Genomic DNA, 17,335 nt, shown 5'->3' with positions numbered 1-17,335 from the left:
GATATGTGGAAAAGGTACTGTCTGATGTAGTTATTGATAACTTTTAAAAGCACAGAAAGGGGATAGGGAAATTCTATCTAGCCCTGCCTATCTATGTGGTTATCCCTAGTCGGCGTTGGTGTGCCGCTTAGCTAAAAGTGGATAGACTAGGAACAAGAAAATAAATAGCTTTTTTCTATTTTTCTTTCCGCTTCAGTACCGGTTTATTATATACATGGTTGTATAAAGCACAGAAATTACCAGTTGGATACCTAACTCGGACATTATAAACCTTGGATAGGATGGTTGTCGAGCAGCATTGTGGCGATGATTAGGATCAACACATCTTTTTAAAAAGAAAATACTCTAAGTGTAGAGTTAAAACTATTGTTTATTGTGAATACAAAGGGTCTGTACACTCTAGTATCTAGGCGGACTCTTGTCTTGTATTAGGGAATGCAGCAAGAACTATTTTTGCTGTCTCCCAGTATCTGTCAACCGATTTCAGTGGACTCTTGTTAATGCCACCTTATTCAGGACTGTCTTCGTAATATTTTTGTAGGAGTTGTCTGTGTCTCGGTGTGACTCTTTCAAACTCAGTCACCCGAATTCCGTATCCAAGATACTAAAGGTATATTGGAATGGTCTTATCTTATTTGGTTTCTGGAGACATTCAAACTGCCCAAGTCATTCATGTAACTACAGTTTTGTTGGAGGTGACTGTTCACTCGTACCGTTTGAGGGTTCAAACTTGAGCTTCCTATACATGTTGGTCTGTCGTGCCTGACGCGGATGGCGTTCTTTCTCCCCAAGCGAATCATTCACAGAGACCACTCGCAACCTTCAGCGCATCACTTATGCACAGCTGAAGTATTAAACAAAAAGGGTGTGTAGCCCCTTCTCCTTCTGGAAGGAAAACACAGCTTCCACAGGCCAAGCAAAGCCTGAGGCGTTTTTCACGTCCAGGATGGGGTATAGGGGCCTCTAAGGGCCAACAGACTTCAGCAGCAGGGGCGGCAGTGCACACTTAGCCACTTTGGAGACTTTCCCTCCAAGTGGGGAAATGTGTTGGGAGAACTGAAACACTGGGACAGGTGGAAGGAGATAACCTATGACATCTGAGCTTTGCAGCTCGTTAGATGGGCTGTCGGCCCTTTTTAAAGAGGCATCCAGGCAGACCAACATGCACCCCTTTCCCCCACAACAACTGAAACATGAGCTCCAGGAAGAGCTCAGGGCCCTGTTGTTAAAGGGTGCAGTGGAAGAGGTACCACCCAAGGAGAGAGGGTTGGGCTGGTATTCTCGATACTTTGTGGTATACAAGAAAGGAGGAGGCCTCTGTCCCATCCTGAACCTCAGGGCCTTTACAGAGTTCCTGAGGAAGGACAAGTTCAGGATGGTGGCATTAAAAGAAACTATCTAGGCTCTACAGTTCCAGGACTGTTTGATGTTGCTGAATCTTCAGGACGCTTATTTCCACGTGCCGATCCTTTTCGGAAACTCAGGTGGTTCCTGAGATCTGTCATCTGGCACACAGACTTTCAGTTCAAAGTGCTCCCGTTTGACCTCTGCACCCAAAGTTTTCCCCAAGGTGATGGCATTGGTGGATGCTCATCTCAGGGGATCCGGAGTCCAGGTATTCCCTTAAATGTATGACTGATCGATCTGGGGAATGTCTCCAGAGCAGATATCAACTTAGCCCGGGGAAACCTGTTCCCTACTTCACAGTTTGAGCTTCTCCCTGAACTTCTTAGAGTCCCATGTCACACCAACACAGAAGCTCCAGTTCATTGGGGCAGTCCCGGACACCCAGGAAGGGAAGGCTTTCACTCCCAAAAAGAGAGTCACCAAAACAGATGGTTAAGCTTTCACCAGTGGCCTCCTTCCTCCACCCCTTAGGCCTCAAGACCACCTGCATTTTCTGGTGCGAGAAGCAAGTCTACAGATGCGATTCCCTCCAGTGGCTTTTGAAGGATCAATGGTCCCAGTCCTTCGACAACATGAAGGACGTCCTCAAGGTGTCGAAGTCGGTGGCCATTGACCTCTCATGTGGGGCCAGCAAGGAGAGCATGTTGACGGTGAACCCTTTTGGCCACCGTGACCCCAAGTCCAAGAGGTTATGGATACGTCACTGAAGGGCTGGGGTGCTCACTTCATGGATCTCAGGTGAATGGCCTTTGGTCCCCAGTGGAACACTGGCGGCACATCAAAAGGCTCCAGTTGCGAGCGATCAGGCTAGCCTTGATGGCTTTTGTGCCTTCCCACAGGGAGAAACATGTTCTGGTCTTGACGGACAACACAGTGATCATGCATTACCTCAACAAGCAAGGGGGTTTGCGGTCCCTGCCCCTTTACAAGGACGCCTTGCAACTGTATTTCTGGTTGTTTGAGAACGAGATCTCAGCTTCTGTAGCCAATCTAGCAGGAGCTGAGAATGGGTTGAGAGACGCACGGTGCAGACAGAGCTCAGCCTCCCATGAATGGGAAATGTGCCTGGAAGTCCTGGAGGAAATCTTCGATCTGTGGGGTACCCTGACAGCAGACCTGCTTGCAACGCGGGACAATGTGAAGTGCAAGCAGTTATGCTTGAGGGAATTACCTAGGAGGGGCACACTATGGGACGCGTTTCCGGCAGAGTGGATTTTTGACCTTCATTACGTGTTTGTGGCCACATTGGTCATCCTGTGGGTTCTCAGGAGGTTAAGGAGGTTCCAGGCCACCATGATCTTGATTGCCACTGACTGTGCGAGGAGAACATGGTACTCAGAACTCCTGGAGATGGCCATCTACCTACCTCGCCGCTTCATTGGTGGCCAGACCTTCAACCCCAGTTGGAAGGTCAGGTGCTTCACCAGAACCTAGAGTCCCTCAACCTATATCCATGGCTCTTGAGAGGGTGAGGTATGATGAGTGGGACCTCTCGGAAAAAGTACTTGAGGTGTTACACGCTGCATGCAGACCTTCGACTAGATTGTTGTATGCATGAAGATGGAGAAAATTTGAGGCATGTTATAGGGAGCGCGGGGTAGACCCCACCTCATGCCCCACCACCATTGTGATGGAATATCTTCTATGACTGGCCTCTTTGGGCCTTCAGATGGGGATGGTGAAAGATTACTTGGTGACTTTGTCTGTGTTCAAGAGATCCCTGGATCACGGATCCTTCTTTACCATCCCGGTAATGACCACATTTCTGAAGAACCTTCACCATTTATGTTTTTTCAGATTGGGATCTCAATCTGGTGCTCACCTTTTTTTGGTGGCTCCTTTTGAGCTATTGCACTCTTGGTCGGTTAGATTTCTCACCCTTAAGGCAGCTTTTCTGGTGGCATTCATATCAGCAAGGCTTGTAAGGGAGCTCCAGGCTCTTTCTTGTGAACCGTCATTCTTGTTTTTTCTTTTCTTTTTAAGAGAAGGCATCAGTTAAAGTCCGACCCAAATTCCTTCCGTAGGTGGTATTGGAGTTTCACATCTCTCAAAGCATTGACCAGCCAGTTTTCTATCCTCCACCTCACCCTTCTAAGAATGAGGAATGGCTGCACAGGCAAGAACACAAAGGGCCCTCCGCTACTATGTGGCCAGGACGTCAGACTTTGGACGTGACAACCAGCTGTTCACAGCCTTCTCGCAGTCCAGGAAAGGCCTAGAGGGATATAACCAGATGATTTACTGTTGAATTAATTATCTGCATTGAAGAGTGCTGCCAAAATGTGGGTAAGGAATTGCCTACTAGAATTAGGATGCATCCTCCACGGGTGTGACTAGGTTCACGGTACAACAAAGGAGTGTACCGCTGAAAGATCTGCCAGGCAGCGAATTGGTCATCGCTTCACATATTCTTCAAACACTACCTGGATGTGGATTGTGGTGCTGATACACCATTTCGGAGAGCAGCATTTTAGAGCTTTATCGTTTGAGACTTTCACCCACCTCCTTATGCTGTCCTGCTGTGGAAATCTATTAGATGAGGAATCTGCGGGAGAAAGCAATCAATTGAAGGAGAAATGACTTACCAGGAATGTTCTTTCTATGAATTCTTCTCCTGTGGATTTGCCCTCACCCTGCCATCCTACCCCGCTATGAAAGTGTTCTGTTGCAGTTTCTGGTGACCCTCCACTGGTGGGATGACAACTTAATGTTGTGATGATAGGATTGTTAGGCACGTTTCTGGGCTTGACTGGTCGTGGTGGGCTGTGAGCCTGTTGCACAAAGTACAGTGACTGTTCCTCACGAAAAATAAATTAAAAAAGCATTTGGCTTTCATTAAGCCGAATCCTTCTGGATTCACCTCTACAGCTGCTGAACTCGAGTTTGGGGGTGGGGTGGTTTGAAAGGTGGGGTACTGAGGTATCGGGCACAGTAATACACTGGAGGGAAATTGTAGTGTGCTTCTAGCTTGTGTCTCTCGTGAGTGTGGAAGGTTGGGTGATGGAAGATCGAGAATGTGAGGACCGGCAGTTGAAATGAGATGGGATGCTGCATGGATGACCACTGCGCTGCTGGTGGGTTTCTTGTATGAAGATTTAAATAAACGTAACCCTTTATTCCAATACTGTCCAGTTTGATCACTTCAATTTGGTGACAAGCACCCACTGGCCCGGAGTACGCGTTCCAAGCAAATTCCAGTGCTGATTAGAGAAGGCCTTGCACTGACGGATAAGAGCGCAGCAATCCACTCCAATTTAATGAGACACAGCTGTAATCATTTATGCTGAAGAAACGGCCATTGGCAAATATAGTTAATTGGGACCCAAGGTGTCCGACGATGACAGTTTGCAGCATCTCCAGAGCAAGGGTTCGAGCATGGCCATTGCTAAAGGAAAGCACATAGCAATGTTGTTGGGCGCTGTGCAGAAAGGCTTCAAACAGGTTGCCAAGCAACCATCAACAACCGCTGTGGATGCTGCGCCAGAGCCGTAATAAATAAATTGGAGTACGCGGGCTTCTTGCAGATGACTAATTATAAAAAGGAGACATATGTCAATGGACTTATCTATTGCATTGCTCAGCATGGCGGAAAACCAACTAAAGCAAAATTGCATCTGGTGGTTGGGAAAACGACCTTGAGATGATGGAAAGCTTATCTCCACTCATCACATTTCTGCCCAGTCCTGGTGAACCACCTGTTCCCTTGAAACGTTGGAAGAAGTCATTTGAGCACTATGCCGCAGCTGTTTGTGGTGTAAACTATGGGGCGGAACGGACAATGTCCTTGCTGATGCACTGTCTGGGTACTCCTGGATAAGAGTAATGTGATGACCTACCTAATCTATCAGAGGAAGAATTGGTCAATCTCAATGAATATGAGAAACGCTTTGAGGTTGACAAGTATTATGAATGCAAAATCATTATATTAGAGGTGTACATTTGGAAAAAGGATGCAAAATAAAGGAGAGTCAGTTGAAATGTTGATTACGGCTTTGAGGGGTCTGGCTAGGACATACAACTTTGGTTAACAGACTAAGAAAAGATTGAGGGACCAGTACATGCTTGAGTGCATGGATGGCAATATAAGGGAACAGCTCTGGTACAAGAGTGATCCGCCTTAGGAGGCAGTATTACATATTGATTAAGATGATGAGCATACAAATATGTTTGTGAAAGCTCTAGAAAAGGAGACACAGCAAGTCAAGCTACCAGAGTCTACCAGCACCAATGAAAAAGATTCAACCACTGCGGTTTCCGGAGGGAAGTCTCTCACCAAAGTGAAGGTGAACACTACTACTACCATGCCGACTTAGACTCCCAGGCTGGTTCCTTCCAAAGGAGCAAGCTCTCAAGAGATTTTACTGATATGATGTTGTTGGACAATCTGCTAACAGCACAACCTGTACGGCTCTTAAAGTCAGATATTCAAGATGCCACAGCAAAGGTCACTTGGCTAAGTGCTGCAGGTCTAGCACCATCAATATGGTGGATGAATGGTATGAACAATCAAAGGGGTGGTCTTCCCTAAGGGTGATGAGGAAGTGGAAGATTTGGATGGGCCAGGAGACATGATAGTAATTGACGGCTGCCCAGAAGAGATGATGACAGAAATACACAAACCTCCCCAAAATGATCTTTGAGCAGATGTTTCCTGAAAGGCACCTGGTGGAAGGCAATATCGGCCCATGGGCATATGATGGCACGACGATAGAGGTCATTGGATGGTTTAAAGCAAAGTTAGAGTTTAAAGGAAGGGTGGCTTCAGGTAAAGAATACGTTACTGAGAAAGGGCCTGTTCCACTTTTGAGTTGGCTGCAACAAAAGAAATTGAAAATCAAACTAAATCGTAATGAAGCTGAACACGTCTTACAAATTGACAATACTGAACCACAGAGCCAGTTATTTATGAGAAACTCTGCTATTTGAAGGGGTTCATGCATCGAATTCGGCTAGTGCAAAATGACGAGCCAGTTGTACAGAAAGTGAGGACTGTTTCTTTAGCCATCAGAGAAGAAGGGAGGAAATAATTACCTAAACTGGAAGAGGATGGTATAATTGAAAGGATAGAATCCTCCCAGTGGGTTTCCCCACCAGTAGTGGTAGGTAAACCAAATGGAAAACTGAGACTGTGTGTAGATCGCCGTACCTTGTAATACCCGATTGCCATCCTCTTCCCAACATTATGGAAACGCTGTCAACACTGGGTGGTGCATGTCTATTTTCATCTTTAGATCTAACGTCAGCGTATCACCAAATTAATTTTCAACAAAAATCAAAGCAACTCACAGAATTTTATCACGCCAGAGGGGCAGTTCCAGTTTGTACGAATGCTGGTTGGTCTCATGTCAGCTCCTTCTGTATTTCAGAGGATAATGCATGACATTTTCAAGGATGAAGCAGGGCTGATCTGCTTCCAAGATGATATTCTAGTATTTGGCCCAGATCAATGCACACATGATCAAAGACTTGACAGAGTGATGAGTATGCTGGTGAAGCGAGGACTCAGCGACGGCTGATGGGGTGAATGTTTAAGAGAAACTTGCCAACAACCGTAGGAATGCAATGCAACCAAGAAATAAAGAAGGCCCACACACGTTTCTAGGCATGGCTGGATACTATTTGAGGTTTATTCCAACGTTTGCTGATAAGACTGTAAACATGAGATTGCTGTTGAAAAATCATGCTCAGTATGAATGGAATTCTCACTGTACTGAGGAGCACAGTGAGAATCAAAAGCACTTTAGACTCTGCATCTTTTCTTAAGGATTCAAGTTGGGCAGAAAAACAATCTGCACGGATGCCAGCAACACTGGTTTGGGTGCAGTGTTCACTCAAGTGGAGGGAGACAAGGAATTTGTCATAGCGTTTGCTTCACGCCTACTGAGGTGAGCTGAAGTCAACTGCTTGCCGTCAAGTGGTGATAGACAAATTCAGGACATTTGTTTGGGGCAATAAATTCATGGTACGTACTGCTCACAAGCCCTTGAAGGAGACATTGCAGAATATAGTATTTGATGGCGCTTTGTCAAGGATAAGAAGATGGGTTGTGGCCCTCCATGAGTACCAATTTCATGTGGAATGCATTCCTGGGAAAAGGATTATTCTAGCTGGCTGTTTATTTTGTATAGGCAGTAGTGAGGAAGGAGAGTGGTGTGAATGAGGAGGATTGTGTGCTATATGTTGAGCGAAAGAAGAGTGGGATAATGGTATGGAAGAAGATGAAATCCTCATGAAGGTTAAAGAAGTGTTGAAGATAGAGGGAATGTTGAAAAAAGGAAATTGGGAGAGGTTCCAATCTATAAGGCCTGTGGATTGCGAAAGATGAGTTGCATGTAATGGGAGGCTATGTGATGAGGGGGGACAGAGTTATACCTAGAGGTGTAACAGTATACCGTTATAGATACCATGAAAAACTTAAATGAACTATAATAACTGTCACTTTGTTTACACCGGTATACTATTTTAGGGCCTGCAACTATTAAATGAGCTTTTCAATCTGATTCGGAAAGGCTGCAGCAAGCAAGTGCTGCGCAGTTTGGATCGTGCACTGTGGGATGTGGCGTCTGCCAAGGGGGCCTTGTTTGGCAGACCACAGCATAGGGAAAGTGAGGCCACATTAGTAAATGCAGCTTTGATGCTGTGACCGCTCTTTCTCTGTGATAAGTAGAGTCGGGTTAAAGATCAGCTGATTTGTAGTTTTCCCACCAATTTGAAAGATGGGGAACTACATATCCCAGAGTTCAAAAGGGGGAATGAACTGGATGCCCTTCTGATGCATGTCCACAAAAAATGTTAGCTCTGTAGACTGTATGAACACTGGGCCCATCAGTGCTTTGTGCTAGTATATAAACTGCCCCCCCCACTGTCCTCCATGTAGATTTGCACTAGAGTTGTTGCTTCGCTTGATCCTTCCCCTGCCTTCTGCATCTGGCACTGGACTCATGCAGGCAGGACAGATTCTACATTCAATATGAAGTATCCAGAGCAATGGGGGTGAGATATTTCTGAGGTCTATCCTCGATTTGTGACACCACCCATGAAAGCATTTGTCCGTCTCAACTCACATGACAATGGTCCTAATGTGCTCAGACCTGGAGGAAATGGTAATGATGGGGCTGTGGTGAGGTGGTGGTCCAGGCCATATTTGTGCTGATATGTATTGTAACTGTCATTTTCAAAAGGTTTGTGTGCCACTATCTTTAAGAAGGTAAATGAACATGTATTGCAAGAATCAAGAAATAAATCAGCAGCGCCCACTGAACGCTGTCCTGTTAGGATTACATGATCAGTGGTGACTCCAACATCAGACCTTTATATTACATCAGGCAGATGGTGAACAAGCTATAGTGATTTGATCAATATGCAACCTTTCGGTGAGTGTGTGTTGGCTATGACATTTTGACAAAAGAAACACAATAACATGGGTTTTCAGCACTCACATGAGTGACTTTTCTCCCTTTAATGGGATAAAGCGTTATCAAAACAAACTTATGACTGATTGCAGAGATGGGTCATGATGCCCATTCCATGTGGTTTCAAAATAATGCAGGTCGGTGAGCAATTTTCAAAGCGATGACCCGTGACTGAGCAGCAAGCTCATTCCTCAAAATGTGCATTTTAAAACTTCCACTAGTCACTCTTTCATTCAAGGTAATCGAGTGAGCACCATGAAAGACCAAATCTGCAGCCGCCTTAGATTCCTGGAGGATCAGCTAAAAATGTGCAGATACAAGTTTCAAAATGCTAACGATTAGTTAACTCCACCTGCTATACCACGATAATCATGAAATACCATCATTTGGCAAGGAGGTTATCATACCCCCATAAAACCAATACTATGATCCCCCTAGTTATACCCCCGTGTGGCGTGAGGAAGAGAATTGTAGAGCTAGCCCATGAGGGCCATCAGGGCATTACTAGGACAAAGCAGGCCACGCGAGCTGAATTTCGGTGGCCTGCATGTGATCATGAGGTGGAGAGAGTCTTAAGGAACTTAAATGTTTCATGCATTTTGACTGAGAAGAGTTTAGTGCCGAGAGAGAGTCCCATGATGCTGGTGCATGTGCCACAAAGGACCTGGGAAAGGGTAGGCATTTATTTTGTATTTGTTTATTATTTGTATCACGCATCAAGCCCTGAGGTAACTGGGCACTTGAAAAACTTAGAGGTTACATACATAGTGAGGTAAGGCACATTGCAATCAAGTATGGAGACAAGTGGGACCCTGGTTATATGTGGGTCAGATAGTAAGAGATACCGTACAATAGTATAACTAATCAAGAGACAAAGAGCAGTTGCATAAATAGACAGAGGTCAGATAGCAGAATGATGACATTTTAGTGATGAGGCTTGTTGCTCAGCCAGATTGTAATTCTGGCTTTGAAGGTGAGGAAGGAGGGTTCCTGTCTAAGAGGGATGGGAATAGAATTCCATCGTTTGGCAGTTTGGACAGGGAAACTGGCTCCTCTGGCTGTTTTTAGGTTAAATCTTGGTACCAACAGGTTGTGTGAGTGAGTTGATCTGGTAGTACGTGCAGGTTGGTGTTTACAAATTTTGACGGACAGGTATTTCGAGGCTGAGTTTGTGAGGCATTTGTGTGTGATAGCCAAGGTGCGTAGTGTGATTCTGTCATAGATGGGCAACCAGTTGGCGTTGTGTCTGTGAGTAGATATACAGCAGGATCTGGGAAGACTAAGTGCTGCTCTCAGATAGTTATTCTGGAGTACCTAGAGTCTATTTAATTATAATGATAAGTTATTTATATAGCACCTTAATCCAAAGCGCTTTGGTTAGGTTGTGTTCAGAGGAGCCTAGTATTTATATAGCACCTTAATTCAAAGCGCTTTGGTTAGGTTGTGTTCAGAGGAGCCTAGGAATAGTGTGTTGCGGTAGTCAAGTTTAGATGGATATTGTTGGGCAAATCCGTGGGACGGGCACTGACAAGTACTGTGTTTTCTTGGTAGACATTCTGTCTACGTGGGTGGAAGTGAAGATAACATGAGCCATAATGACAAATGACGTAATTGGTTTTATGGAGGATGTATTCAGGTGTGAGGGATATCCTTGTCAGATATTGACCGATAATAGGGCCCTGTTTAAATCGAGAGAGATGTGCAACTGTTTTATGGAGAATGGCAAACACAAGTTCGTTGCTATGTATCATCGCCAGGCTAAAGGGGGGTGCAGAGCATTTCAACAAAGTGATTAAGGACTAAATAAGGTGGGCTTGGGCCAATGGAGAAGATTGAGAAGAAGTGGTGTTGAGCAGAATAGAGGCATATAGTTTCTTTTCACATATTACGACAGATATGTCTCCTTTGGAGTTATGCAGGGGTAGGAAGCCAAACTATGAGTTGTGTCCTCTGTGGGTGAGAAGAGCAAGATGGATATAGAAGAGTGTGCAGCAGGTGAAATTGCATGTATGAGAGAACCAGGTTGCAAATAAACTCCGGTATGACGGGAGGAAGGCTGTCAAAGAGGACAGTGCGGAAATGTGATTTTGTCAGAGTCAAATTACCCAGTCCTTTGAGGCAAAGACCCATGCAGTGGTTCTGACAATCTACGGTTGAGAGCCCTTTCCACAACTCAGTGAAGGCAGAGGATGGAAGAACCTGGAATATGAACTGGGTTGTGAAAGTGAATGAGAGAGAAGCTAACTGTGAGAGAGGGAAGGATCAGGGTGCAAGAGAACAAGTGGGTTTTGATGTGGCTGTTCTTAGCCATAGACTGCTCAGGTCTGTGAACCGTCCAGAAAGATTCAGGGATTTTGTTTTAGGTTAATGGAAGGGAGATGTGTAGTGTGCTGGTAGCTTGTGTGTGTCTGGTGATGTGCAGTGTGGAAGGGTGGGTGATGAAGATGGAGAATGTGAAAGTTGAAAGGAAATGGGATGCTGCATGGATGGACGCTGCGCTAATGGTGGGTTTCTTATATGAAGACTAAAATAAACATTACGCTTTATTCCAATACTGTCTGATTTGATCACTTCAGATATCTATCAGATGAGAAATCTGCGGGAGAAGAATCCATAGAAATAACATTGCTTGTAAGTAATTTCTCTGTTCCATTCATTGTTCCATGTTCGCTGTGGGACGGTTCCATGTAACAACGTCCCCTCAAAAATATCACCATGCAAAAATATCGCCGAAAAATTGCAGTTTTTTTGTGGGGACATTATTGCATGGAACATGCGGGGGACACCCCCGCAACCCCTAAACCCTTTTTTAAAAAACATTTTTTCTGCCCCTGTCCCTATATATATGGTCACCCATATAATATCGCCACAACCTTTTCCCGGTGATATTATATACGGCGACCATATATATGGGGATAATATTACCTGATACCTGTGGGACTTGGTAAATAGCGCAGGTCATGTGCTTAAGCCCCGGCATCTAATGCAAAAAGGTGTCAAATGCGAATCCTCTGGCAATAGAAAAAAACACACAGATTGAGAGTCTGCACTCATATGGTCTCGAGTGAGATTAAAGGGTAGGCACCTAGAGTGGAAACAGAACGATTAGGTAAGAACCTATCATGAACAAACCTACTAATGGAGGAAAGGACCTATCAACCAGATCACTCATTGGGAAAATTAATAGTATTGGGGCATACGCTTCCTGACTTTGAGGGAGTTAGGATGGTGTTCCAAAGTGAGGGTGTTGTTGCAGTGAGAGGAAGAGGAGAGCCAGCAAGTCCGGGCCAGCATCGGGAACAACAAATAGGTGAGGTAGTTGGAAAAATTGAGAGTAGGAGACAAATAAGCCACACTTTATAACAGGCCAGGCTGACTGACGCCAGAGCCCAAAGGCTTAAAGGATCCAGGCCTTGAAAGGGGGAACCTGGGAATAGCTTGCTGGGGGTTCCAGCCCAGAGATGGGTGGCAGCTGCAAAGCCACCAGAGCCAGTGAAGGACATTTGCAACATTGGAGAAACCTTTGGCTGGGGATGTCATAATTACTGCAGTCTAACAAACACACAGGTGTGAGGGGATGGGGAATTCCTACCCCAGAGAAATGCCATGGCAATGGGGGAAGCTGCAGGTCTTGCCTCTGTAAACATCCAAAGAGCCCTTAGGGCAAGAGGGGTGTGATGGAGGGCTTGCCCAGGAAGCAATTTCAAGGCTTCAGCATTCACGAAGACTGCGCAGTGTCAGGAACAACTGGCAAGGCCAAGACCAGGACCAATACAGACGTGTGATGGGACATTTAAAAGCACGACACAGATATATCTAGGATACTTTCCTCACCATGGACACCCCAGGAACTTTTAATCTAGTTTAGGGACTGGACATTACACCCCTCACTGAACTTTAACCCTACATCATTCCACTGTTGCTTTAAAATATCCCTTTTGAAACAGTTCCTCATCCATTAGACATTCAAACCCTCCCTCCCACTAAGGGAACATCCCTACATTTTGTGGTATTCCACTATGAAAAATGATCCCAGGAGCTCATCAATGTTAACGTTGCGGGCAGGGATGGCAGCCAGAATGATGACGTCATCCTTTAGAACATTGAGGTGGACGTTCAGTAAAAGCAGTATATGGTTCTGTTAGTCTTGGGGCGTCCATGTGGAGTGTGTTGATTGGTTATTGGGGTGGAAAAATGATCAATCAACTCTAGTGGTACGGAGTTGTTGGATAATTGCTGATGTAGCAATGAGTACTAGTTGGTGGATGTTGCCTTGACTGCGAATGCTCTTGCCAACATGTTGGATTATTTCCAAAGACTCTGCAAGGCCTTCTTTAGTCCTCTTGGCGATTGCAGTTCCTGAATGGTTTAAGCCTCCAAGGCAAATGTTGTAATGGTTGATGGATGAGGTAGTGATTTGGTGAGCAAGTCTTTTTGGCTGGTAGATTAGACGGAATGTTGCACTTTGTGCTGTGAAAGGTGCGAGGTGTCAGATGAGGCATTCCATGTAATAATGGACTTTGTAGGGTGCTGGGCAAGGATGCCATTTGGGTGGCTGCAAGTCTTCGACCTGTCTTGTCTATGTGGCCAGTACATAGTATGATGCCGAGTGATGTTTCATGAGGTAGAGTGCCTCAATGTTATCTTTGGTAGTACGGTCTGCAATATCAACTACACATACTACTTCAGAATGCATGCTGATGTGCATGAGGTGGCATATTTGGGTGGTGGATTTTTGATGAGTGCGATGCAAAATATTTTGTTTGTATTGCTGGTGCATGTGGGGACAGGCTGTGGGGACAGATGGGGTAGATATATAGTAAAAGCTTTACCGCCTTGCGTTGGAGGAGCAGGGGTAGTGGCTTGTGACACTTTCCATGCCCCAAGAGACAGGTGGGCAGAGCTTCAGGAGGACACAAAGGGGACCTCTGTCTGGTTGATGCTGCTGGTCCATGATGTATTGGCTGATCTGGATAAGACCATTTAAAGCAAAAATGTCAGAACCTTGTGTGCCTTCATTGATTTGAACTTTTAAGGACTTTTTCACTCTCTGGTGTAGGACATCAGCGGGAGGGGCTAGAAGGAATATTTCAGTAAACTGATGGCTCTGCAGTAACATTGCTTAGGGTACAATCTCCCCGGGAGAGGGCAATGATGGAGTAATTGATGGCCCTCCCCAATTGTTTCCCAGCTGGAGGTTAATACATCCATTACAACCCAGAAAGCAGGCAAGGTACATGGAACTGATCGAATCCCAGAGGATGTGGTCTACTTCAGCCCAGAAATTCGGCGAACATAGTATGTGGGTATTTAATGACATAATATCATTGGGTAAAATTCTAGTGACTTTATCAACTGCAGAGGAAAAGGAAAATAATCTCTCCTGATGATTGGCCAGCGTTCTGGTATGATCAAACAGTGCATACAACGAGCACCACCACACATCAAATATGTGTGCTAAAAGTCATTGATCGATTTCAGAGATTCCTGTACCTGAAAACTGCAATCAAAATGGTGGATTGGGTGCGACATTGTAATTGCTTGTGTAAGGAAAGTATTGATGAGGGGCGAAATCGCTTTGTAGATGCACTGCACGAACACATTGATGACGTGTGGGTCTTTGGGCAAGTGTTCCCAGCAGTTATGATGCACGTTTACCCTAAAATTAGAAGGGAGGTATATGCCCTAATGGCAAAGCAAAACCACAGTTCGGGACAGGTACATATAAATTCTTGTGGGACTGGGTGTTCACTCACTCAAAACTGATCACCTGGTTATGGGCACACAAAGAAAACAAACACAAAATCCTCCTAGGCCAGGACACACTCCTAACAGTCTTACGGTTAAAATAGTTTGGAGCCAGTTACTCCGCTTCAAGAGCATGGACGCATCAGTTTATAGTGCTCTACTTCTAAAACAGTCCACATGGGGTATCCAGTATTTCAGTTGGTAGTTTGAGAGCATTTTGGTAGAAGTGCTACTGATGACGCACAAGGCTAAACCAGTACATGGTGGTTGACTGCACATGAGTAAGTTATAGGGCATGGTAAGCCTAAAACTCCTAGATGCCGCAGAGAAGAATAAATCACTTCTCTCCAGTAAAAATAAGAATCTTGATAAGGATACTGGAGGAAATATCACCGGCAGCTTCAAGTATATGTATGAGTGAGATCACTTACAGCACAACACACAGCGCCACACAGACATAACGAGGCCAGGCATTTGAGCTATACGACGGCACCGGTTGACTCTTTGAAAATGTTCCTTACCAGACTGTGTGTAAAGTTTTTTTCCACAAGATGCAGAAGCTGAGGGAGGAATGGATCCATGATTAGAAAGTGTCTTAAAAAAAAACTGCAGGGTCTCCACATTAGTGTTACTAAAACCATGATGCACACTGATCAAGAGTGTACCCAACACTATGATGCACACTTAACAAGAGTGCACACAACACCATGATGCACTCTGAGCAAGAGATTACTGGTATTGTGACTGAGGCTGTTTAAAGATATTCACTGTTATCAAGTGCACATAAAACAGTGTATTTTCTTTTCTCAGAGTCTGATGGGCTTCCTGAGGGATTGTAGGTCATTGTATGAATGCATTGGTTGGTGTTAAATGCCATTCACATAGTTAAAAATGCTGATCTGCAATTGGTGTGAGGAAGAATTGGTGATGAAATAGTGGGTATTTATTGATGCTTGTGGTGACACCGAACAGATGGCGTAGCTTGCTTGATGTGATGCCCAATGTCGCTGCTGCCCTCAGACATTGGCAACAGGGCTTTTTTAGAGGTTTCTCTCTCAAGTGATCAAATGTAAAATAGAGTTTTCACTGTCAATTCATTGTAGATCCTGTAGAAAACCTAATGTAGTGGCACAACTGGACTCAAGGTTATTGTCGTCTATTGGACAGTTGAACACATTTGCTGCGTGCTATTAATTCAATATCAAGTCACTTAAATATCTACCTTTTCCGTAGGACAAAATGAATCTGGAGTTGCCGTCAACAATGGACGAATCTACTTAGTTGGTGGCTATTCCATCTGGACGAATGAACCTTTAGCATGCATCCAGGTGAGTGAATTGATGCAATTTAATATGTGTATGGACGTGGACTTCTAAAATCTATCTTATTTTCTGCACTTCTTTCTTTACATAGATGATGCAAGGAATTTGAGATGACAGTAATCTTTGGGGTATCGGATATCAAAAGATTTGTGAATGATTACTCTTGTTGATTTAAGTGTGTTTCCCACTTCCACAACTGATATAATGGACCATAACATGGGCAAAACACTGAGCATTTTCTCTGGAGATGGGCTAATGGCCACAGTAGGGACAGTCGCTCAGTTAATACTTCAATTACTTAAGAGCGCTCTGCTCATGGAAGTCCTACTTAATGTAAACAGGTGTACATGAGCGAAGATCCTTTTGCACGAGATTAAAGATTAGATAGGGTTTTTGGATATGATGCCCTGGGACACCCGGCTACTAAGTAATATGAACAGGGTAATCTTTTCTGTAATGCGATCGATATTCGCATCAGCAAATTCCATATTTACTATAATACTTTTTAGTAAAGCAAGTATTCTAGAAGGCATTTTATCTAGGCAGTACTACTAGAACAAAATATAGCTTCCTGTACTAGCACAAACAGATAGATGGATTTAAGTGTTATAAAGCAACATATAACTGCCAAGACAAAGTATACAGATTGTCAAAGAAAAACTCAGCTGGCAAGAGTGTCCGTACATTTTCAATACTCACAGGAGCTAGAGACTGACATTATTTCACTGCGGTGACGGATTCTTCGCTTCTAAGTTCTGGCTTGTTCACCTGCAGGTGAGGACATGAGCGTAGGTGGGCATGTGAAATTTAAATGTATTTGAAGAGGGATGTCAATTTTGATCAGAAACTACTTACAGAAACTCATTTACAGATAGTGGAGGCATTCCCCAGAATGGTGGCTTTAAAATAGCACAAAGTGGTTGGCCATGTTATGAGGGGGATAAAAGAAAACAAACAAAAAATATAAATATTTCTGAGGCTTGTGGAATCTGCTTAGATCACATGCTGTGCATAGGCCGACATCTAGTGGAAGCTGCGGAGTATTACAGTTTGTTTTTCGAAACTCGAAAATTGGGCGTCGACACAGGGCGTGCCAGTAATACTATCCCTAGTGTGACGTCCACTGTACCCATGATCCCTCATGTGTCTAGGACCCTCAGATTGTTTTTTTCCGCCATGCTGGTCAGAAGCACTGAGCGGAGTTCCCTGACTTTGTCAGATTTTGCTAATATTGTTATATATTTCCCCGTTTATTCCACCTCTACGTCGAGTCTCCGAACATCGGCACTCAATCGGAGAAAATTTAACCGTCGGACTACAGTGACGGATTTGGGCCTCGGAAGGCCTCTAGCCTCGGTCCGGGCCTCGGAAGTCCTCTGGACTCGGCCCTGCAAGTAGGGAGAGTGGGGGGTGGCACATATCCTACACTCTGTTTAATATAGGTAC

The 17,335-nt window shown here is 44.6% G+C and overlaps 1 protein-coding gene and 1 long non-coding RNA gene across 3 annotated transcripts in view; one reads left to right on the top strand and one right to left on the bottom strand.

Annotated features, from left to right (window-relative positions):
- Positions 1-17,335, bottom strand: part of LOC138453506 (uncharacterized) — a 159,747-nt gene that overhangs the window by 106,168 nt on the left and 36,244 nt on the right. For both annotated transcript variants that reach the window (XR_011260447.1, XR_011260448.1), the window contains exon 2: positions 16,589-16,657. This is a non-coding gene — a long non-coding RNA (uncharacterized lncRNA). The remainder of the gene's footprint in view (positions 1-16,588; positions 16,658-17,335) is intronic.
- The window catches only part of KLHL32 (kelch like family member 32), a 2,034,348-nt gene that overhangs the window by 1,992,489 nt on the left and 24,524 nt on the right, over positions 1-17,335 (top strand). Inside the window, exon 10 of the mRNA XM_069606414.1 lies at positions 15,801-15,895. Within this exon, the coding sequence (XP_069462515.1) occupies positions 15,801-15,895 (95 nt within the window). The remainder of the gene's footprint in view (positions 1-15,800; positions 15,896-17,335) is intronic.

Source organism: Ambystoma mexicanum, chromosome 4p, assembly GCF_040938575.1.
Source record: "Ambystoma mexicanum isolate Mex_15411 chromosome 4p, UKY_AmexF1_1, whole genome shotgun sequence".
Taxonomy (NCBI): domain Eukaryota; kingdom Metazoa; phylum Chordata; class Amphibia; order Caudata; family Ambystomatidae; genus Ambystoma; species Ambystoma mexicanum.
The sequence above is the reverse complement of the archived record's forward strand: the minus strand, read 5'-3'. Positions and strand labels throughout refer to the sequence as shown.